The 24,051-nt window shown below is 46.2% G+C and overlaps 1 protein-coding gene across 2 annotated transcripts in view; it reads right to left on the bottom strand.

The window, feature by feature from the left end:
• The window catches only part of LOC144273725 (DEP domain-containing mTOR-interacting protein-like), a 59,582-nt gene extending 36,799 nt beyond the window's left edge, over nucleotides 1–22,783 (bottom strand). Inside the window, exon 1 of one of the 2 annotated variants that reach the window (XM_077832412.1) lies at nucleotides 22,671–22,783. Coding sequence is in view for 1 of the 2 variants with exons in the window: in XM_077832411.1 (XP_077688537.1) it covers nucleotides 5,714–5,799 (86 nt within the window). In the remaining variant the exon portion in view is untranslated. Of the gene's footprint in view, nucleotides 1–5,713; nucleotides 5,939–22,670 lie in introns of those variants that run through there. The other variant, XM_077832411.1, reaches the window with a different exon arrangement.
• Between the last annotated feature and the right edge of the window lie 1,268 nt (nucleotides 22,784–24,051).

Raw genomic sequence — 24,051 nt, forward strand, 5'->3', positions numbered from 1 at the left:
AGAGGGAGAGGAATTATTTAAGCTCAGTACCAATATGGACACAAGAACAAATGGATATAACTGGTCATGGGGAAGTTTAGACTTGAAATTAGACGAAGGTTCCTAACCATCAGAGGAGTGAAGTTTTGGAATAGCCTTCCAAGGGAAGCTGAGGGGGCAAAAAACCTATCTGGCTTTAAGATTAAACTTGATAAGTTTATGGAGGAGATGGTATGATGAGATAACATGATTTTGGCAATTAATTGATCTTTAAATATTCATGGTAAATAGGCCCAACGGCCTGTGATGGGATGTTAGATGGGGTGGGATCTGAGTTACTACAGAGAATTCTTTCCTGGGTATGTGGTTGGTGAATGTTGCCCATGTGATCAGGATTCAGCTGATCGCCATATCTGGGGTCGGGAAGGAATTTTCCTCCAGGGCAGATTGGCAGAGGCCCTGGAGGTTTTTCGCCTTCCTCTGTAGCATGGGGCACGGGTCACTTGATGGAGGATTCTCTGCTCCTTGAAGTCTTTAAGCCACGATTTGAGGACTTCAATAGCTCAGATATAGGTGAGAAGTTTTTCGCAGGAGTGGGTGGGTGAGATTCTGTGGCCTGCGTTGTGCAAGAGGTCAGACTAGATGATCATAATGGTCCCTTCTGACCTTAATATCTATGAAAAAAATTAAAGGCAGAAAAGTGGCCATGAATAAAAGGGACAAGATTCTTTTGCAAAGTGATTTCCTTTCTAATCGAGTCCTTCTAGTCAAATACCCTCACATGCTCAGTAGAAGGGGAGGGCAGCCACAGCTGCGCATATGTAAACTGGCTTCTTCAGATACAGCTTTGAGCCATGAAGCTGAATAATCCCTGCGAGCAGGGGATCAACAAACAAATTGTGCTGTATTCCCAGTTTGTGTGGGCATGAGTACATTCTTGAGGGGAGGGGAGAGGGTTACATAATTGGACCAGCCAGGTTAGCTCTGCTCAAGTGACACCAAGTATTTTCCCCCCTCTCCTACTTTTAATTTAGGCATGGGAGACTGAGGACTGAGTTTCAAGAAGAAATCCAGGCAAGATCAGGCCTGCTTTGCAGTTGTAAACTTTCTGTAGTGAGGAAAGTCCAATACTCTGATTTACAAGGCCAGACGGGACCATTATGATCATCTAGGCCAGGGATCAGCAACCTTTCGCACGCAGCCCATCAGAGAAATCTGCTGATGGGCCGGGACGGTTGGTTTACCTGCCGCATCCGCAGGTTCAGCCGATCGCGGCTCCCACTGGCCGCGGTTCGCCGCTCCTGGACATGGGGGCTGCGGGAAGCGGCAGCCAGCACCTCCCTCGGCCCACGCCGCTTCCCGCGTAAGTTTTGCTGTAGTGTAGACATGGTTAATTGGCCTCTTCTGTAGAGCACCCCATAAGCGGATTTTTGCTCTCAGATATATACACGCAATGCCCAATATGTGAATGGAATTTGCATGCATATATACAAACGAAGAATGAGAAGATACTCAAGGGATGAAAAATAAACCCAGCCTTGTAAAACGTGCTGCTGATACACTAATCAGAGACAGGACTTCACTTAGTCAAGAAGAAGGAGATCACTAGGAACTGCCAACTAAGTACCAGAAACACATTAGAAGGGGACCACACCACTCTGACTGCCTCCTTCTGCAGGTCTGAGGCCACTCTACTTTTTATGCCTTGCTCCACAGCACAGGGGAGCACAGGACCCCAGAGGTCTAGAAAAAAACAGGAGTCCTGGTGGAGTTTGTTTATATATCTCTCAAGCAGCTATTTCTGGCTGGGAAAGCTGTTTTGACACCAAATAGGCTCATCTCAACAGCCAATCCAAACTGAGAGCAATTGTGAGCTTGTCAGAAGCCAAACAACCCTGAAGGTAGAGCAAAGATTTGCACAGCCAAACCCAGAAGTGGGGCATATGGAGGCAAGGGAGCGGGGGAGTGTATATAAAAATAGAATAGGACTGACGAATCTTATTTAGTTATCAAGGTTCACAGAAGAAAAAAACCATCAGCCAGTCAGAACCCAGCTCATTCTTAAAAGTACAGTAGTCTCTTCCACCACTTATGGAGGAGTCGCTGCGGTTCAGTGGGAGAGCAGAATACAGAGCTCTGATCCAGTTCCCTCTGCTATGGCCTCAGGCAAGTAACTCAGTCTTTCTGCCTCAGTTTCCCCATCTATAGCCACCTGCCTGACAGCGCGTTGGAAGGATAAGTGACTTGTAATAAAGGGTGCTACACACATGCCAAGTTTGGAACTCACAGTTGGCCCCTGGGTGCAAAATGCTAAGCCAGATTCGCATACCTCAGCACTGGGTGTTTTGATTTTGCTCACTTCTTGTCTCAACTGGACGATTACAGACTAGCTGCTGGCAGGGTGAGGGGAGTAAGAAAAAAAGCGGGGGAGGGGGGTGGAGTCAGCTGATCCACAGTGGAGTCTCCCTCTCCCTCCTCACCCCAGAAGGAGGACTCTTCACTCACCAGTCATACACACACTCTCTCACGCTCCCCACTCCTGCCCCCTTCTTTTCTGCCACGCTGCACAAAGCAGGGAAGCAGTCGGCCAGGGTTCTCAATGAGAGGGAAGGAGAAAAAGAAAAGAAGAAGCTTCTGAATTCCTCAAGAGCATCCCAAAAACCAGACTGCAGCAGAAAGAGTATTAGCCCCTGCTTGCGTACAACGCCTGCAGCACCTTCCCTTCCACCGATACAAGCACCGAGCGAGCTTCGGAATCTTGTTATCTACAGTCAGTTCCATTCGTCCATAGATGTAACAGGAGAGAGTAAATCTGACAGGTCAGAACTGCTGAACTGTATTAAATCCATCTGCTGTTCTCCAGGCAACAAGAAACTCAAGCCTGTTGCAAAGAGCGGGTCAAAGGTGCAACGAAGCCTAGTCTTCAAATGCTCCCCAGCTGGGAGCGGGGCTCACCTTCTCTGACCTGATGTAATGTTTGCATCCCAAACAGCAGGTGAAAACGTTGCCGAGTTTAAACTAATCTCTCTCAACTCCTCTACCTAGCTCATTCCCTTTCACTCTTACACCAGCGCCTGGTGGCTTTGTTTTATACATGCTCCATCCCACATGCTCTCCAGCCAATTCCCCTCATGCATTATTCCCCTCACAGAGACAGCCACCGTCGATCACGCTCACCTCACACACACCAAGCCAACCCAGACAAATCCTGTTCAGGATGAACTGATGCCGCAATAAGCACACCCTAAAGAGCTCCATGGGACCCACTCACACCAGCAAAGCTCTAGATTTCTTGGCATCCTTTCTATTCTAAAGGCTCGTTCCCTGAGCGCATTCAGGCTGTCAACGGAGAGCGAACTTATCGAGCAAAGAGTGGTACAAGATGGGTGGCTTGATGGTACGGATTGTCACACATTTGGCCCAAGTTCTCTTCCTTGCTGCTAAGAGCTAGAAAGATCCGATGGACCAGTTAGCATAATAGAGTAGGAACTCTGTTCATGGGAGGTTAGTCGCAAGCTGCAGTAAATCCATGGCCCATATCATGAACATCCCTGGAGAGGGCCCAGATACCACCAGGCTGAATTCCCAGGATACATTAGATACTGATCCTGCAAGTAGATCCAGGCAGATGCCCCCTTTTACCTTGTACAGATATGGTTGCAAGTTTGATGCCCATAGTACCTTCCTGAATATTTGAGGCCAATGTTTTTGATCCTCAAGTGGCACAGGGCATGGTGCTTGTTTAAAACATCCCATTACTTGGGATGTTTACAACAAGGCTGGGCAAAGCACTAGAAAAATATCCTGTCGAGAACAATCCTGCACTGCCCAGGGGATGGGCCATTCCTTAAAGGTCACATTTCTTGTGGTGAGCAATTGAAATGATGCAATTCAGTAAACAGTCCAGCTGCTGCTTTGCTTCTCACTATCGCAGACCTGGGTTCAGTTTCCAAGACTTGGTCCCTCACCACTTGGACTCAAAGTATTGCAAACACAGCAAGCTTTGGCTTAGGGAGGGAAGGGGCCGTAAACAGCAATTCTTCCAGCTACTTGGCAACTCCCAGGGCTAAGAAGGTGGTATCTAGCGATAAGGCAAGGTGAGGTATGTGGGGCATACAATAACCAGGAGAAGTGGTTGACCCTCATTGTCTTTCTTCATATACTTTGACTGCAAGCTCTTTGGGGCACGTGTTGTCTTTTTTGTTTTGGTTTGGTTTTTTTGTTTTGTTACTGAGGGTCTAGTGCCTGGCACAACGGGCCCTGATGCCATGCTGGGCATTGTAGGCTCTTAGCATAATACAAATAAATAACAAGGATAAGGCTGACATTCCAAGGACCCACTGGAGTAGGGTGCTTTCTTTCCTGATCCAACTCACAGATCCTAAAATTAGCTAGTGACATGAGTTCTGGATGCTTCACGTTGCTTAAGGACGGCAAGTTTTCTACTCTCTGCCCAGATAAAAATCATGGAGCTTAACAAACAGCCTGTGCTCCTGGAGGGAGAGAGATGAGCAGGGATTTTTCCATTTAAAAACAAAACAAAACAGGTGCCTGTAAAGTGATTATCCCCTTCATTTGCAGGCAGGGAAGGAAAGCATTGGCTCATTCCTAAAGAGATACAGATACATTTAAGAGATATAACAATAAATAACCCTGCATGTGAATGAATGTGGTGTCAGAATTGGAGCAGTTTGACACAGTGGGTAAAGCCACTGAGGAGCCTATGCTGATGTTTTGGAGACCACACAGACCAGTAAGGGGTTCTGCCACCCCCTGCCTTGTAACCATGAGGGACTTTGTGCTCTGTAGCTATGACTCAGATCCCTAACGCCAGTAACCAGCCCACAAGCAGAAGGTCTCACCCTGGCTCTCACCAGCCCAGTTACTCTTTGCAGGGTACACCTGCACCCTGTTTTCAGAAGAGACTTGGGCACTTTGCCACCTAAATTGTTTTTGGAAATGGAACTTTGGCACTTTTGAAAATTTTACCCGTTCTCAAAACTCGCTGAAACTCTTCCAGCCCAGATCAGAGATGCAGCAACTAAAATGATCAGCTAGAAATATGTACGGAAGACCAGAGACCTTGTGTTAGCAGCTCAATGTCACAACTCAGACTCCGAGGTTGACAAGGTGTCCTTCTCTCCAAGGAGTATTGAGCAAAACAAGGGCTAATGTTTGAAAAGCAAACGACGACTAAACAATGAAGAGGAAGCTGAAGTCTTCTTCCTTCCCCGGTGCCCATGTCCCAGGAACTGGCTGTTTTATTTAATGAGGGAAGTTTTTCCCTTCACTTAGGAAGTTTGGGAGCAGAGGACAGTAACAGCCCATGCTAAAAATCCAGGGGTGATTACTAAAAAGAAACTGATTTTTATAAAAGACAAGTCAGGAAATGGGGGCAGGGGGCAGGAAATACCTTAGAAGAGACAGATTTTGATCACTTGGAAACCCCAGAAGGAAGAAAAGCTCTGCACAGAAATAGTGCTCTGAACCCACAAGAACTGGGGGGCTATGCTAGACAGTTTGTAGCCACAAGTCCACTAATAGCTCTTTTAGCCTCTTATTTCAGCGTCTTTCTATCCTTGATTCTCTCTTCTCCCTCCCAACCCCCCTACAAACTCCATTCGCTGCCTGATTAATAATTACAACCACTCATTTACATAGGCACATCAGGCCAGAGTTGAGCAGAAGGTGACAGCAAAAGCTCCCCCCACCCCCAGGTCTGAGCCCCCCATACCTCAGCTGCTCTCCTGCAATCATCACCTCTGCCCTGTGATGTCTCTCGGTTGCTTTACTCTTCAGGCTGTTGCTAATACTCTCCATCCTGGCTCAGGCACACACCAGAGGTAGTAAGAACTTAACGGTGCTTGGCGTGCGAGCATGTGTGTGCAAACAGCTGCCTCCCAGCTCCAGAGGACCATTCAGGGAGCTCTTTGACAGCTACAGCTGACGTCCCATTTACTTTCCTGCCTTTCTGTTTGCAGTATGTGTGACTGCCAGAGTCAACTGATTAGCACTGCCCAGTTCCACTCCTCCTTAGCAGAGCTAAAGCACCTGATATAGGCTGTTTGCAGCGTCTCTGGAAAAAGATGGGAGACAGGAAATTCAGGAGCACTCCGGGGGCTGTTTCCAAAGGATGATTTCCTCCCCTCTCCCCCTTGACTATGCTCAATCCTGGCTGTGTAACAGGTAGGTGCAGGTACTTAATGTTTTTCTCCTGGAGCATGTCATTTAGAGGTGGAGCCTGCTGCAATCTGATCCTTACTTTGGGTTCCTCCCTTTCTCCCTGCAAACCGCCTTGGGATGAAAGAACCCTTGTGTTCTACCTGGGGAAAGCCGGCTGGCTGCTCCAAGAGGCTCAGAGCCCTAGCCCTTGGCCTGCAGCTGCTTTAATGAACAACTCTAAGGTTGAGGAAGAAGGTGTGGTTTTAAATAGGCTGTGGAGTGTGTCTCTCCTCTGAAAACAGGGGGAAACTGCTCATTAAGGAGCTGGAACAAGCTGAGTAAAATCAGAGGTGGGCCCTGCACAAGGGTAATTCACGGGGTTACACAGTTTGGGGTTAGTGACAACAGCAACTAAACACCTTGTGATCGGTAGGGGGTCTCCTTTGACCTGGTCTTCCCTCTCCCATCAGGGTTCGTGCCCAGGGGGATCCTCACCACTGCTAGAGCAGAGCGGGGTGGAGTCATCCACCTGTAGTCTTCCAGAGAAGCAGCTCCTGAAAGCCACTGGTACCTGCATTCCCTAAGCGCTGCACAGGAGTGGTGGAAGGCCCTTACCTACACACACAGGCTTCCCCTGCCAGAACAAGCCCTACGGTCCCAGGGACTGGGCACCATGCAGTGGGTACTTTGTGCCCAGCATACACACCATGACAATTAGAGGTCCCAGCCTGAGAATTAAAAAGGAATGCGAACTCTAATAACTCCAGATGCCAGCAGGGCCTTTGCACTCTGCCGCCGGCAGGGGATGAAGTCAGTTGACTCTCACGTGAAATACTGAAGCTGCTTTCCAAAGGCTTAGTGGGGCAGAGCCTGGAGCTGTGTATTAACACACACAGGCAAGCCACGCAAACAGGACAGGGAAAGATCTGCCTGAAAGGGTGTCCCTTGACTAGGAAACAAGGTGTGGTCTTACCTCACGGTAGCTCGCACTTGGTAACTAACGTGAGGTATAATCCTAGTGAAGACAAGGCAGAGTGTAGTTTTCATATGTCTGAGGTGGAGGCAAAGACTCCAAGGGCAGTCTAGGGTTTACCACGACCTGCTCACTCATGTTAAACCTACAACAGCCTGTGATTTTACCTCACGTTTGTTACCACACATGAGCTAAGATGAGGTAAGAACACCCCATTTTTTCCTACTGAAGACGAGGCTGAAGACGCTCTGGGCACATCTACACTGCAGTCACAGGGTGCGACTGCAGGTCGAGTAGACATACCCGAGCTAGCTTTAATCTAGCTCTGGCCCTGGAACAATGAAACCGTGGCAGCGTGCACTTCGGCGTGAGCTAGCCCTGCTGAAACACTGCTCTGGGACCTGAACTAGCTAGATTCAAACTAGTTCAGGTAAGGCTACCTGAGCTGGAATTTCTCCATGATTTCAGCCCAGACATCCCTCAGAGACCACTCCACCTCCATGCTTGACCCATTCTCTGTTAGAACTGCTGTAGGTATTGCAAAGGTCTCCATCAATTTCAGACTATGCCAAACCGCATGGGCTCCAAGCCCGAGGTGCACTGTAACAAGTGAAGGACCGTCGACAGAGCGTTCGGAACTGCTCAGTTCCCACTTGTTTTTCGTCTTTGAATTTTTTTCTCCTGAAGTAGAGAGGATGAGATCTGCCTCCTCCGTGGGAGGCCCAGTTTGTTCTCTGGGGACATGAAAGATCCCATGATCCTTGTGTCTTTGGCCCATATTTTCTCTCCCACACCTGAGCCTCCCTCACTGACATGCCGTGCACCAGAGGTTGCTGCATTTCTGTGTTGTATTTACAATTTATGAAGCACTTTAGGGATCCTTTGGCATGAAAGTTTCTATGTAAATGTACCATTAAAGGCCCTATATTTCACTAACCTTCTAGCTCCCCATCCAGGAGGGCTTGGTGTGTTGAGATTGTCACAGTGATTTCTGAGGCACTGTGGTAATTTGGGTCTAGGCTTAGAAGTCAACATGCTGTGTCACTGACTGCTCTGATCAGAGGCAGCCTGACAAGGCATCTCTGCCTTTGTAACTGTGTGCACCTGGCTGTACGTACATCTGGCACCTCCCATAACAGGGGTTTTGTTGGTAGCCTGAAGGCTGATCTGCAGCGTGACTCCAGTAGACACGCAAAGCCTCCAGCCAGCAATGTCTACCCCAACTTACTACAGTTCTTAGGTCGCAACATTCCCCCTGGAACTTGTCAGTGCCATTCCTCCGGCAAGTTAGAGGGAACCTGAGGTGCTTCTTTGACCTAGTCGCTGGGCACCTGGTCTCCCCTATTGATTCCAGTGCCAGCCAGCCTGGGAGTGGAGGACCTGAACTCTGAACCACTGAAATGCCAGAGCAATAGACACCTCACACACCACTCAGCTGACTCCCATGCTGTAATGGTAGCACGGGATTTTATGGTAACCATGTGGTTTCATTGTTGATTCAGCCGTTTGTATTTTTAGACTCCCTCCTCAGGCCCTACGCTACCAGCACTCCCAGTTACCTTCGAGACACCACTGACTTCCTGAGGAAACTTCAATCCATCGGTGATCTTCCTGATAACACCCTCCTGGCCACTATGGAGGTAGAAGCCCTCTACACCAACATTCCACATAAAGATGGACTACAAGCCGTGAAGAACACTATCCCCGATAATGTCACGGCTAACCTGATGGCTGAACTTTGTGACTTTGTCCTTACCCATAACTATTTTACATTTGGGGACAATGTATACCTTCAGATCAGCGGCACTGCTATGGGTACCCGCATGGCCCCACAGTATGCCAACATTTTTATGGCTGATTTAGAACAACGCTTCCTCAGCTCTCGTCCCCTAAAGCCCCTACTCTACTTGCGCTATATTGATGACATCTTCATCATCTGGACCCATGGAAAAGAAGCCCTTGAGGAATTCCACCATGATTTCAACAACTTCCATCCCACCATCAACCTCAGCCTGGTCCAGTCCACACAAGAGATCCACTTCCTGGACACTGCAGTGCTAATAAACAATGGTCACATAAACACCACCCTATACCGGAAACTTACTGACCGCTATTCCTACCTACATGCCTCCAGCTTTCACCCTGACCACACCACACGATCCATCGTCTACAGCCAAGCTCTGCGATACAACCGCATTTGCTTGAACCCCTCAGACAGAGACAAACACCTACAAGATCTCTGTCAAGCTTTCTTACAACTACAATACCCACCTGCGGAAGTGAAGAAACAGACTGATAGAGCCAGAAGAGTTCCCAGAAGTTACCTACTACAGGACAGGCCTAACAAAGAAAATAACAGAACGCCACTAGCCGTCACCTTCAGCCCCCAACTAAAACCCCTCCAACGCATTATTAAGGATCTACAACCTATCCTGAAGGATGACCCAACACTCTCACAAATCTTGGGAGACAGGCCAGTCCTTGCCTACAGACAGCCCCGCAACCTGAAGCAAATACTCACCAACAACCACATACCACACAACAGAACCACTAACCCAGGAACTTATCCTTGCAACAAAGCCCGTTGCCAACTGTGCCCACATATCTATTCAGGGGACACCATCACAGGGCCTAATCACATCAGCCACACTATCAGAGGCTCGTTCACCTGCACATCCACCAATGTGATATATGCCATCATGTGCCAGCAATGCCCCTCTGCCATGTACATTGGTCAAACTGGACAGTCTCTACGTAAAAGAATAAATGGACACAAATCAGATGTCAAGAATTATAACATTCATAAACCAGTCGGAAAACACTTCAATCTCTCTGGTCACGCAATCACAGACATGAAGGTCGCTATCTTAAAACAAAAAAACTTCAAATCCAGACTCCAGCGAGAAACTGCTGAATTGGAATTCATTTGCAAATTGGACACTATTAATTTAGGCTTAAATAGAGACTGGGAGTGGCTAAGTCATTATGCAAGGTAGCCTATTTCCTCTTGTTTTTTCCTACCCCGCCCCCCAGACGTTCTGGTTAAACTTGGATTTAAACTTGGAGAGTGGTCAGTTTGGATGAGCTATTGCCAGCAGGAGAGTGAGTTTGTGTGTGTATGGGGGTGTGTCCCCGGGGGGGGGGGAAGGAGGGGGTGAGAGAGCCTGGATTTGTGCTGGACATGGCCCACCTTGTAGGGAGAGTGGTCACTTTGGATGAGCTATTACCAGCAGGAGAGTGAGTTTGTGTGTGTATGGGGGTGGGGGGGTGAGAGAACCTGGATTTGTGCAGGAAATGGCCCACCTTGATTATCATGCACATTGTGAAGAGAGTTGTCACTTTGGATGGGCTATTACCAGCAGGAGAGTGAGTTTGTGTGTAGGGGGGTGGAGGGTGAGAAAACCTGGATTTGTGCTGGAAATGGCCCAACTTGATGATCACTTTAGATAAGCTATTACCAGCAGGACAGTGGGGTGGGAAGAGGTATTGTTTCATGATCTCTGTGTGTATATAATATCTGCTGCAGTTTCCACGGTATGCATCCGATGAAGTGAGCTGTAGCTCACGAAAGCTCATGCTCAAATAAATTGGTTAGTCTCTAAGGTGCCACAAGTACTCCTTTTCTTTTTGCGAATACAGACTAACACGGCTGTTACTCTTAAACCTGTATTTTTATTGGAAGGTGTACAGGAATATAGCCAGAAATGACAGAACCATGTGTCAATAGCATCATGGTTACATAGAGATGGTCATAGAAGATCTAAATATAGACCTTGTATCCAAAAATCCATTGCTGTTCCTCTTCCTCGGCCAGCTCTCAAATCAATATGGAGGTTTTGAGTCAGGCCGTGGAACTCATTGATTTCCAATTGTTCTACTACAAGTAACGGTGATGAAAAAAATAATAGACTGCAGCAATTTCTATTTCCATGCCTTCTATTAAATCCATACGGGGGCCTGGAGCTTACCCTTAGAGCCAAAGTCAGCCTTGAGATACCCAGGTGTGACCCCCTTTGACTTGGTCCTATATCTATTTTAGCAAATGCAATCCTCCTCCTATCCTAGATAGAACTGTGTAGTTCTGAATGCAGCTCAGTAGCCTAAAATCAAAGTCACGAGCCTAGAATCAAATCCCCTGAGTCCAAAATCAAAGTTCATAAAGCCTTTCCTTATATAAACAGGCACCACTTGCCTTTATAACAAAGAACTGCAGTAACACTTTGCCCATTCAAATACTAAACTTGGTGATCTCTTCATTTGCAGGCCTTAGTAACTAAGGCACTGATTTTGCAAAGACTTAACACTCATGCTTAATTTTGTGCACATGAGAAGTCTTATTAAAGTTAAGCATGTGTAAGATGGGGGTCTAATTGGCAAGAAAAGTAAGCACACTTGGGTCTGTCACTGCCCATGCCGTGATATTTGCCTATGCTGTGCCGCCTGTTTTTGCCCTTTAACTCTACTCCCAGAGAGGGATACCACCTCAGCTGCTGCTGGCCTTTCCCATCACTACCAACATCTTTTCCCAAGGTTTGGGCAGACACAGAAGCAATGCTATTCAGTCTGCAAAGGTCAGCACAAGACGAACCAGGAAGTAGTTAATTAAAGTTGTTGTTGATGTTGGATGTACATGCAATTATATTCCCTTCCTCTCAATCAGGAGTGAAAAATATTGGCTGGCAGAAACAAGCAAAAAACGAGAGACTGATCTGAGAAACAAAATCTTGCAAAAGAAAACGCAGGGAGGATAGGACAGGGAGTGAGCCACGTCAGCTAGGGAGTCTTTTTGCTTCAATTAGAAGCCTAATAAAGCTGAAGTACTAATAAACCAGATGCCAGATTTAATTAGATCAGCTTAGGCAGCAGTTCACCATACAGGAACTGGGTAGCTAATATCCCCACCAGAGCACTAGCTTTGTGACATTGATGATTGAGTGTTCTTCTTTGATGGAGAATACAGCCATCTGTCTGAACTAGGTCATTAAACTCAACCTCACCCTTTGCGCTGTTTCGCTACAGGCTGAAGTTTGCAGCTCAGGCCTGTGTGATAGTTCTGGACCAGACCACCACCAGATCCATCTCCCTCATGTGCCAAATCTCAAAATCATGATTACATCTGATTTCTAGAAGAATGTGACCGGGAGGAAGGGAGGAAATCTGACCAAAGGAGCCACTCTTGCTATCTTAGACTAGTCCCACTACTTATCAAGATAGGCTCTGACCTCAATGCTAACTTCAATTCAGTTCTTCACTGCAAGAATTGAACTTGGTGAAAGCTCCTCAGTTGAGGCCAGGCTAAGCAGCTGTATACCATTCACCCCTGGGTACCGGCAGTTGGTTTATGCTGTCTTTGATAACTTAAGAACCCCCACAGAAAGCTATTGAAATGAGCCAAAAAAGTACTTCCCAGTCATTCATAAACACAAGCCATTGATTTATTAATAAATAATAAACATGTATTTATATATTTAATTGATTTCTTGATGACAGACCAAGCAAGCAAAATATGGAGACTTCAGGAGTGGGATAGCCAGCAGGGATGGCTGATCATACATGATGAGGCCATAAGACCCAAGAAGTTGGAAAGAGAAAAGTCCTATTGGATCCTCTAGGACCAGATGCTCAAGGTGCTTAGAAGCCTAACTACCATTGATTTCAATGGGAGCTGAGTGCCTAAATACCTTTGAAGACCTGGGCCCTAGTCCACTCTCTTGGGCTTGTTCCCATCAAACTCTTCTCTGGTGTTCTGTGTAGCCGAATCTAAGATGTCCCCAGCCATGCAGTTTCTACCACTTCTCTTTGGAAACTGTTCCACAGTTCACAGATCTCCTGCTCAGGAGATTCCTGGGTGATATCAGGCCAAATTAATCCTTGGTATAACTATACTGGTTTGAGTAGAGTTACCCCAGGGATATATTTTAGCCTAGATTCTTCATTTAGTTTGCATAACTTCTGCTCAGCTCCTTCTCATGCCACCAGTTAATGCTGCTTCTTGCTTGGCATTCACACTCTTCAGACATCTGTAGATAGTTGTCACATTCCCCCACTAGCTCTAGCAAGAGTCATGCTATTATCCCTGTTTATGTTAACCTTACCCCTCATATTAATCCCCCTAGACCCTGTTGTGGTGGTTCTTCACCGAACATCTCCCTTCCGATACTGAGGTGCCCAGGAATCCAGCATTCCAAGTGCGGCTTCAGCACAGTTCTATTGAGAGAATTCTCCTCTCCCTTTGTTACAACTGACTGCCTGCATCTAAGCAGCCCCAGTTTTGCTGTCATATTGCACAACCAATTGTATCTAAATAATCCAGTTTGACTACCACAATGCATTGTATACATGGTGAGAGGTTCAAAGAGAACGAGAATCCACCAGAGCCATCAGAACTTACTCCCTTTATCTCCAAGAGAGTCCACTCCTCTATTTAAAATTAACGTTACAATAAACAGGTTGCTTTCTTTTTCCAGTAGCCTCCAACATTCGCAGAACATGAGGAGGATAACAACACCGAGCGCCTTTATTCTCTTGTATACCCAATTGCTTAACAACCAATGGCTTCATCCAGTCCACAGAGGCAGCTGAGAGACTGAAGACAGTGCAAACCCACTGGGGCTTTTGTATCTTTGACTCTAATGCAACTGCAGACCTTTGCAAGAGAGGTGAGCACTTGGGCCCTGATCTGCAGAGTTGGGTTGCCAACTTCTTAATTTCACAAAACCGAACACCCTTACCCCTCTCCTTCTCCAAGGCCATGCCCCTGCCCGCCTCCCTCCGTAGCTTGCTTTCCCCCACCCTCACTCACTTGCACTGGGCTGGGACAGGGGATTGGGATGCAGGACGGGGTGAGGACTCCATCTGGGGGTGTCGGCTCGGGGTGCAGGAGGGGGCTTGGGGTGCAGGCTCCTGCTGGGCAGTGCTTACCTTAGGCAGCTCCCAGTCAGTGGTGAAGTGAGACTAAGGCAGGCTCCCTGCTTGTCCTGGCTCTGCGCTGCTCCTGGAAGCAGCCAGCATGTCCCTGCGGCCCCTAGGCGGAGGGGTCAGGGGGCTCTGCTTGCTGCCTGTGCCCACAGGCACCACCCCCACAGCTCCCATTGGCCATTGTTCCTGGCCAATGGGAGCTGTGGGGCCAGCACACAGTGCTTCCCTGATCCCCCCTGCAATTTTCATCCACTGTCAGCGGGTGTTGTACACACAGCCACAGCCCAGGCAGACCCTACAAGGTGGCTTTATTCTACCTTTTGGCCCTCCTTATTTTGGGCTAATCCCGCTGGGGCTCCTGTGGCACCTGGCATAAAACAGAACTGCTCTAATTTACATGGTTTTCTACCCCAACCCACCAATCAGCTCTGTGCTCACAGCAAGTGAGAATCCCTATATACAATATGGGATCTCCTCTCCTTCCCCTAATGTGACACCTGAACCAAGACAGCCTGCATAAGGCAGCCTATGGCCTTCCTACACCGTATCCGTGTAATTTTCTGTTCCCTGTGTGATATTTGTCCCCTTCTGTACTCAAGCCACAGAGGCTATGGGTCTGCTACAGTCCCCGCCCCCATTATAGAGGCTTGGAATTTAGTTCAGCTGAAGAGAATCATGCTGCTAGGTCTAGAAGTGCCTCGCTCAGTCCTCGGGGCACTAGCCAGGCTGGTGACTATCACACTTGCACCAGAGAAGTTCTTCCTTGGTTTACTACAGCTTTTGGAGCCTCAGGAGCCTGGCCCAGCAGCATACAGGGTGTGGGCAGAATTTAAATTTAGTTCATCTGCTCTTGGCTGGTTCACCTAAAGCCACTTTCCCTTAGTTACACTGAGCAGGGGGAGCAACAAAGGAGGTGGTGGGGATCCTCCTACCCTGCCAGCAGGGAGCCATGGAAGAAGGGACAGTAGCCTCAAGGTAAATGAAACCTTTTACTACACAACCTGGTCCTACGCTGATCTTTGTCTGACCAATAGGAAATGGTGATTCCCTTTATGCTAATGAAGGAGCAGGAGAAGTGTATCCAGTTGGCTGAATAAATCTGGAGTGGTTACACTGCTCCCGTCCAAGTCAAACAGTGGGTGCAGTCTGGCCAGGCAAATAAGAGCAATGATGGACTGTTTGCATCAGAAAGGCCCTTTATATATTTACATTTTTACACACACACAGAGTGCATCCTGGCCTAACCTGTGTCCCAATGACCATGCTGCCTCCTAAACCCAGGGAAACACAGACTCTCCTTGTATGCTTGAGCAGGTTCTGAGAAAAGCAGAAAACCCTCACCAGTGCCTTGGGATACCTTTAGTAGGGGCATTTTCACACTTCTATTGTTGATGGCAATAGCATGATGTTTCAAGTCAGTCGCCTGTGTGTATTTAGGGCTGGTGAGGGACTTTGATCTCGTGCCCTCAGGGAAGGGCTGGGTTTGCTGTTACCCAGAGCTGCAGCTCCATTCCTTGTAACAGAACATTGGGTGTTGACAGCTTGGGACCCCTCTCACAGATCTTCCTCAGATCTAGCTCCTACTTTAGGCTGAGCACAAGGGAAGGTGAGTGTAATGTAATGAGGCACTGGCTTAAAGACAAAGCTCATCAAGAGGGACAGCGCCCATTGTCCAGTGACTTCCATTTTACGGGCAGCTGATCTGGCTCCGTCATCCTGTGCCAGATCATTGGCCCTACCCAGTGGCTTCAGTTTTTATTTTGCCAAGCAATTATTAATAGCTAATTGACTCCCCACCCTCCCCACGACCAAAGTGCACCCTGCACTGCTGTTACTAGTGGAAACCACAGTGCAGCTTGCTTTATGGTTCTGACCTAAGTCACTCACAAGCATGGCCTAAGGCTCTGTGCACACTACCACAACGATAAGCAAGCCAGGGGACCTGCTCAGCCCGCGGTTAGAAGTTACAGTCCCCATCACCCTGTAGCCAGGCTACACTCTCACACAGGTAGCTCTCCTTTACAAGACAGCTCTGATCCATACCGTAACCATGCCCTCCTATTGTGGTAGTATAGAGCGGCCCGACGGTCCCACTTGCTTTTGCTCTTAGGTACATTATTCTTCCCTCCACGGTTTATGGCATTGGGATATTGCTGATATTTTACCCATCAGATTTTGAACTTCTTCCAGAACAAACAAATTAAAGATGGAAAATAGTTAGAGCAAAGCTCTAAAGCAGAAAGAGACTGTTTTGCTGCTATGGTAACCGTTTAAGGTACTGTGACACTTGTCAACAGGTTTTTAAAAGATTGTACAAGAGGAAAGGTTTATTGCTTCTCCAAATAGCCTTGCGTAAAGTGCCATATGCATCTAAACTAAACATTAACATAACCCCACGAAAAACAAGGAAGAGGAATTACTTACACTCTTTCTTCACCAATGTCTCTAACCATGCAGTTCCTGCAGGGACCAAAGGGGCACCATTATGCAGCAGCTCAGCACAAGGGCGCCCTGATGGCTGGGAAGCTTGATGCCTGATGGAGGCGCTGCTACACCCAGTACAGGTATCCTAGCCACTCCTGCTCTCAGGATGACCCTGGTAAAAGCCACGGTCTTTTGGGAAGTGCTTCTTTCTGATGAGGTGTAAAGCTGAGTTCCTCACACTTTTGGTCATTAAGGACCAAGCTATCAACAAAGGCCCAGGTGCAGTTGCCTGCCTGATCTGCACAAACAGATCCCCAATCTGCACGTGCAATCACGGTAACTGTCTGCCCAGTGAGGTACGCACATCGTTACATGTCCACCTGGCCTTCTGCAAAATATAGCCCATTGGAGCCCATCACCTTTTTCATAAAAATAAGGGTGCTAACACCATAACCAAATGTGCCCTAAAGGCACAGAACTGCACTCTTTTTACCTCAAGGAAGCCAACTGCAGTTTCATCATCATCTTTAGTCCACACTCTCAAGTGTTGCATACCATGGAAGGCACTGCTAAGCATCGCTTAAGCTCCACCTCAGAGCTGGCTGCATTTTAGGGGTGGGTAACATGATCCTTAGAGATACACCTTCACCCCCCCACACACACAGATGTTTAATTAGCTATCAGATGACACATGCTATACAACTTATTATTTTGCAGTCCTTGGATATGATGAATATGCATACGCCACCGCAGAGTTATTTTATCTAGGTTTCCTCTCCAGAGGGTTTAGCATATCTGAATTTTTCCATTTCAGAGGATTAGTAACCAAATCAACTCATTAGAAATACAGAAGACACAGAGGAGCCCATGAGTAAAACTGGATGTCTTATTTTGCAGCTCAATATTCTGAAAGTTGTTACATCAAGCAGAAGCTTCCAGCACTCCGTTCTATTTTTTAGTGGGGATGAGGGGGACACAAGGGAATCGGAGGAGCTTGTTTATAAATGATAAATGTGTGAGTCATCAAAAAGGAGAAAAAAAAAAGGTTTGCTATGTATTTTATTTATGTGACGGCGCTTCAAACGTAATGCAGAGGATGCTGCGGACTGTCAAAGTCATCCTTGTCAATGACTGCAAAGTTTGGATTATTATTTGTCCAAACTTTGTTCTCCATATTGCATCTCAGGGCCTGCAGGCAGAAGTATAAAAGTCATGGCATGCATAGAACTGTATAGTATAGGGCAAAAGAGGCAGGCTGTATCTTGGTATCAAATTATTTCCATACTCCCAATTAGTACATGCAATGGCACATGCCTGGTGCCAGAAATTATTCTTCATTACTGTTGTTACAGCTGGCTGGGTCCTAGGCAACTGGAGACAAGATAGGTGAGAAGTCCAATAAAAAATTACTTCTGTTGGTGAAAGAGATAGAAGTTGGTCCAATAAAAGATACCCCATCCAACTTGTGGGGGTCATTATTTTTCCACTGATATTTATTCAAATCAGTGAAAGCTTAGTTTACAGCCAATATTAGCACTGTAGAATCCCTGATTTTAGGGACTGTGTTTCCATCAAGGGTGTGAGAGAGTGAGTCTGACCCTCTTCAGCTGACAGCAAACAGTTCTTGCTGTAAGTCATGTTCCCTAGCTGTAGTTCTTTGACTCATCATGGTCTATGTTTAACCTGGTCAGGAACCATGTTGGTGGGAGGTAGAAAGTAGAGCATTCTACACACGTCAGGCTCTTCCCTCTGCTCCTTAGAAGAGGTTCCTACTCTGCTAAGTAGCTACAAGCTAGGGCTGGGGCTGTTTGCACTGCTCACTGTTTTCTGCACTGCAACTGCAGAATAACAAACAAAAGATGGAGGTTAGTACACATAAGAGGCCAAAATCCTCAGCAATGTTGGAGGACTGACTGCTCCCTGCAGCTGAGGGGTGCAAAGGTGCCTTTGTGCTCTAACACCGGGGCCACTCCACTTATGAACACCCCTTGGCCAAGGGAATACTCCTGTGGTCAGCTAAGCCATATTTAGGACAGCTTTGCACTGGGGAAGTGTTCTAAAAGTGCCCTAATGCTCTAGATGAGAATCTAGTCCACCCTTTGTTTCTATCTTGGGAGTCTATAATGAGACAGAACAGCAGATGTATCCAATGCTAGGGAGATTTATTACATAGTGCTGGCAGAAAATGAGCATGCTATTCAACAACTTCTCATTAACCAGTTACAAATCTAAGACTGGAACTTGCACATCCTTGATCGTTCTACCTTTTATTCCAGAAAATACCATAGATATTGGACCCTATTGAGGTCAATGGTGCAACACAGGTATAGCCAGAGGAAACTAGCTCACTATATACAGCTTTTTCCAATAGAAATTGAGTCTTGCTAAACCTGAGCATATAAGTATCATGAATCAAGCCCCTTGAAATCATAAGAACAATTTACAAAAAATAGATTTGTAGGGGGCGGGGCTTTTATTTGCTTTCTGGGTTTTGAGTCTTTAGGGGACATGTTTTCAAATTTTTCCTCCAGAAACATTAGGGCTAGAAATTTATTTATTTTTTCAAATGAAAGCTGAGATTCTCTTATCACATAACTCCAGAAGCTGGAGCTTGAAACAAAGCAAATATTACGAGACTTGTGATAAAGAATTATGAGAGTTTGCAACACTGGAAATCAACAAACTTGTGTAAGAGAAACCATCTAAGAGCTATGTCTTCTTCGTTGCCCTTTTCCTCACCATTCTTGGTGTGTGTGTGTTTGGGAGGGGGGTTATTCCAAGCCTTCTCCCTCCCTCCAACAACCCCCAAGTTAAAAAAAACCCAAACCAAGGCTGTAGTGTCATGTCAGTCTAAAAGGATCTGGTTCCCTCTGGAGCCACTCCAGAGTGACAGGAAGGGCTCCTACCTCTTTCATGTCAATATCAGAATTATCTGTACCACTTTGCTCTGTGCTCTTATCTCCTCCTTTTAAGTCATGCTTAGTGAGCCATGCCAAGAAAACACATTGCATTCAGCTACTGCTATTCCAGCAAAAACAGAAAAGGATGTGGGTGAGAAAAGCAGTTTGGAATCTAGTATAACAAGGTTGCCTTTTATTTTTATTTTAAAATGTCCATATGTGCCTGTCTGAGGACCCTGGAATAAAGGTTGTTGTAGCAATGGTTCTACATTGCAGACTTATGTATTTTCTAGCAAGTTTTTAATATTTGTTTAGTAGGAAACAGGAACTGCGCCTTTAAAAAAAAGCCGGGCAATTGATAAGCAAATGCACGTATGTGTTTTACGAATCCTACCTGTATGTCCAGAGCAGGGAAGACCGAGCCTGTAAGAAGCTGCCTAAGAAAGGCCAGAACTCAAGGGATAATAAAGTTCTCTCTCAGAAAGCGAAGTCTCATCCTTTAGCGTGTAACACTAGAGAGTGAATTTGGTGTTTATGAAAACGACTTGGCTTGACCCAGGCATAAGGGGGACAGATGTTAGAGAGATCACTGAGAGACTGAGGATGAAAGGCCCCTCACCCACAGGCCTGAGCATGCTATCTCTGCAGCACACTCCACTCCTGCTTCCCCCGTGAGAAAGATAAAAAACCCACTGCTCCCATAGAGCACCATATAACCCTTGGGCAGCTTCTCCCATCCCTCCTTGGAAATATACAATCTCCCTGCAGCGCGTATGGTGCAGATTAGTTATACTGCTTCTACAGGAAAGGGGCTAAATGCAAAAGAGGAAGTCTGCTCCATTTATGATTATTATGAAACATGTTGCATATGCAGAGATAGACAATCATGGCATAAATGGAAGGATGGGGAGAAAACCACAGGTTCCTCCTTGAGTATTATATATTATGTGTATTACAGTTGTGCCTGGTAGCCCAAGATCAGGGCTCTGTTATGTGAGGCACTGTACAAGCACAGAGATGGTCGTTGCGCAGAAAAGCTGACAAACTAAATAGGCAAGCCAAAGGGTTGCAGGGGAAAGAGACCCAGAGAGGTCAAGTGATTTGCCCAAGGTCTCTCAGCTGGTGAATGGCAGAGTCAGAAAAACAATTCAAGTCTCCTGATTCCCGGTCCTGTGCCCTATCCAATAGCTTACTCTGCCTCTCAATAATTGGAATATTTCGTAAATGGGCAGTAGCTGATTCTGGAACCAAAGTCTTCCCCAGGGGATGGAAGGCCTCACAAACTTTAGACGTGTAAGGAATAATTCCTCAGCTTCTGTACTCAACCCCCGCTCTTTCACAGTGCAGTGAGAACACACTATGTTATAATTAACATTGCACTTAGCTTGCCAGGAACGGCTCCGTCTGCTGTGTTCTGTGTCATCCTAGCCAGACCCATTTTAAAACATTTGCTCTGCGAGCAACTGCTGGAGCAGACATGAGCAGAGCCTCTAATTAACGGCACTGGATCAGCCATTGGGTGTTGCTAAGGAACAATACAACAAGCCCTAGGAACACCACCCTCCTCTCCTTCTGACCCTCACTACCTTCCCATCACAAAGAAAAGAGTTTGGGTTAGTCTAAAGGCCGAGGACCAGGTTGACGAGATGAGGGTTAACTCTTCCGGATGGAATCAGACTAAACCCAGCACTTTAAACTGGCTTCATCCAGTAAGATGCAGTAGCTCAGCCAGAGAGAAGGAAGTCCTCAAAAATCACATGCACAGCCACTCGCTGTCTGCTACAGAAGCAACAACAAAGGACTAACATCACAACATCCAAGCATAACATTAGGGTAAAAGTTGGACACAGAGAAGAGGTGCAAAGAACAGATGGTGTGGTGAGAAGATGGGGGAGCAAGGAGACAAACAAGAATGCTAGCATTGTGTCTAATTTCTAGTCTACACCCTTTAAACTGGGTTTGTTTTATTACAGCAGGTAGTAAAATAACCCCCTCTGGCGGCCATAAATAAAATTGGGACTGCCGCTGATCATGCATAAGGACCTCACCTTGTCATTATCTTAGAGTAGGAGCTCCCAAATTTTATTTACAGGTTTATAGAGTGCTCAGCACAACAGGGCCTCTTGATTTCAATCTCTACTACTGCAATACAAACAACAGGGTCTGCAGTGTGATGAAAGCAAGGTTAGATGGAGATTACAGATTAGATGAATGTGCCAGGAAGAGCTATGCCAAAACTAAGCTCAAGAAAAGCAAGTGGCCTGTTATCCAAGGAAGATACCACAAGTCCTGAATGAGCTTTCATTCTTATTCTGGCTGTGGGACAAAAGGACGTGGCTACTAATTGCCTGATTCTCTCCTCTTCTAGCATGACTAAGTGTCTCTATGTTTACATCTGACCATTGTTTCCTCATTTTATCCCGTTTCCGGACAGCACTGGTTGGCAACAGCAGCCTTGACACGAACAAAGGCAATAAGTCACAATCCCAGCTCATTCTGGACATCTATGAGAAAGATTCCACTGCTGCTAGCACAAGATGTGCTCACCACAAACTCAGGATGGAGTCAGCGCATGAACAAAAGGAAGATTAGACTCTGCACGGTGCTTCAGCAGCATTTTCATATAGCAGAAACCAGATTTTGTACGGCACTTTGAAGATGAAAAACCGTCTGAGAGCTGATTGCTTATGTCAGAGCAGTGATGGGAGGACTGAATATCACTCCCATTTTACAGATGTGGAAACAGAGAGGGAGAGATTTAAGAGACTTGCCCAAGGCTTCAGAATCAATAATTCAAGCTGAAGTTGCTCGGTCTATACATTTATCTACTCTTCTTCTTCTTGTTTGCTTTGCATTAGCACTTAGAGCCTCAGTCATGACAGGACCCCACTGTACTAGGCCCTATACAAACACAGAACAAAAATGACAGTATCTGCCCTAGAACTTAGTCTAAGTAGACCACGCACACTGTATAAGCAGTTTTAGAAGGAGAAAGAGTCCTTGACCTTTTAATGATGTGCATCTTTCATTTGACTGGAATATGATGTACATGTTCCATTTGTACACTTTCCCACTCCAGCAGAGTCATGAAAACTTGAAAGGGATACTCAACGTTCGAATGCTTCTTACTTACTGAAAGAAGCACAGTGACCCTCTGCACACACTGTTTCAAGGGAAGGTTGATCTCCATTAGGATATCAAATCCCATGTACCCAGGCTCTGCAAAGCATAAATGGTAAACTGCAGGAAAAAATCAGTTTAACTTAATAGTGAGTTAAAGCACAGATCAATGTGATTAAAACAGGCACACTCACCGGCCAAAAGGAGGCTTTCAACAACAGGGAGTTTTTACTTTCAAGATTCTTCATCCTCTTTCAAGTCATTTTCGTATTCCCTTGTTCACTGAGGACGTTCAAGTTTGCACTGTCGCGGGTATCATGGATTGCAATCTGATATATGTGGCCTTTTTTATGCGAAGTTTTTTTGCCAGAAAGTTTCTCACTTCGCAGCCAATTCTGCCCCACCAGTGTTAACAATGCTTAGTTACAGTGCTGGAGTAGAAAAGGCCCCATGTAACTAACAGTATTTTAACTACCATTTTATCTAGACCTGCCATAAGCAGAGTTGAACAATGTTGCATGTATGAGATATCACAGACAAGTGAGAGTGTTAAGATACCATATTATTCATGTGTGCGCTGGCCTAACACTGCTCCCACTGAAACCACTGGTCAAACTCATATTGACTTCAACAGGAGCAGAATTAGGTTAATGAGGAGTGCTTATGAAAATCCCACCCAGGACTAGAACTGTGAGTTCAATACAGTTTATTACACATTTATAGTATCGGTGTGATGACTAATTACTAATGTCAATAGAAATGTGTATTGCAAAGATACACATTAGTTTTAAGTACCAGCCATTCACTTTAGAACTATCAGAGTTTTTATATGCAGTCACAAATGCTGGAAGGTTTTAGGAGAATGAAGACCTGATTCTGAGCCTGACCTTAACCAGGACGTCCTTGTTCCAGGTACAACTGGTATAGACAGACAGTGGGACAAATTGCAGGTTCAAACATTTTTTTAAAACATCTAGCCTTCAGTATACAGGGCAGAAAAGCGAAACCCTGAGCAATATGATGGAGAATTACAAACATTAGCCATTAACACTTGAAATCAGATGTGGACAGAATGCATTTCAGGAAGACAAGCCTAAGCCTTTCTGCATTTCCTGGCAGAAGGTGACTTATCTATTGTGTGATACAACAGCCTCAGAATCTCTCAGAGGGAACGCTGCTTGGCAGAGCTTGAAGGGAAAGACAAAGGCAGATTTGCAAACTGTGGAAGGCTGATAGCATTGTGTGTGCTTGCCTGAGCAGGGAATAGGAAGCTCAGCGAGGTGCAGCACAAGCTCAGTCTTGGCAGCACTTGTAATCACCAGTCTGGGAGAATCAGTCCATCACTTCCCATTAGCTCACCACACTTCAAGTCTCCAAGTGGAGTCTAGCACAGGCTCTCTTTGATCTTCACTTCACGCACACTTTTTTTCAGTTAGTTTACAGGCCAGGCCACTCTGGTATGGTCTTAGTGAAATTCAGAGCCCAGAAGGGAGGATCCCCAAAAAAATACAAGGTGCATTTTTCTTAGACTCCATATCAGCAAACTGCTTAGAAGAGACCGTTTCCTTTCCCAAG

The sequence above is a fragment of the Eretmochelys imbricata genome, chromosome 13 (genome assembly GCF_965152235.1).
Source record: "Eretmochelys imbricata isolate rEreImb1 chromosome 13, rEreImb1.hap1, whole genome shotgun sequence".
NCBI lineage: Eukaryota > Metazoa > Chordata > Testudines > Cheloniidae > Eretmochelys > Eretmochelys imbricata.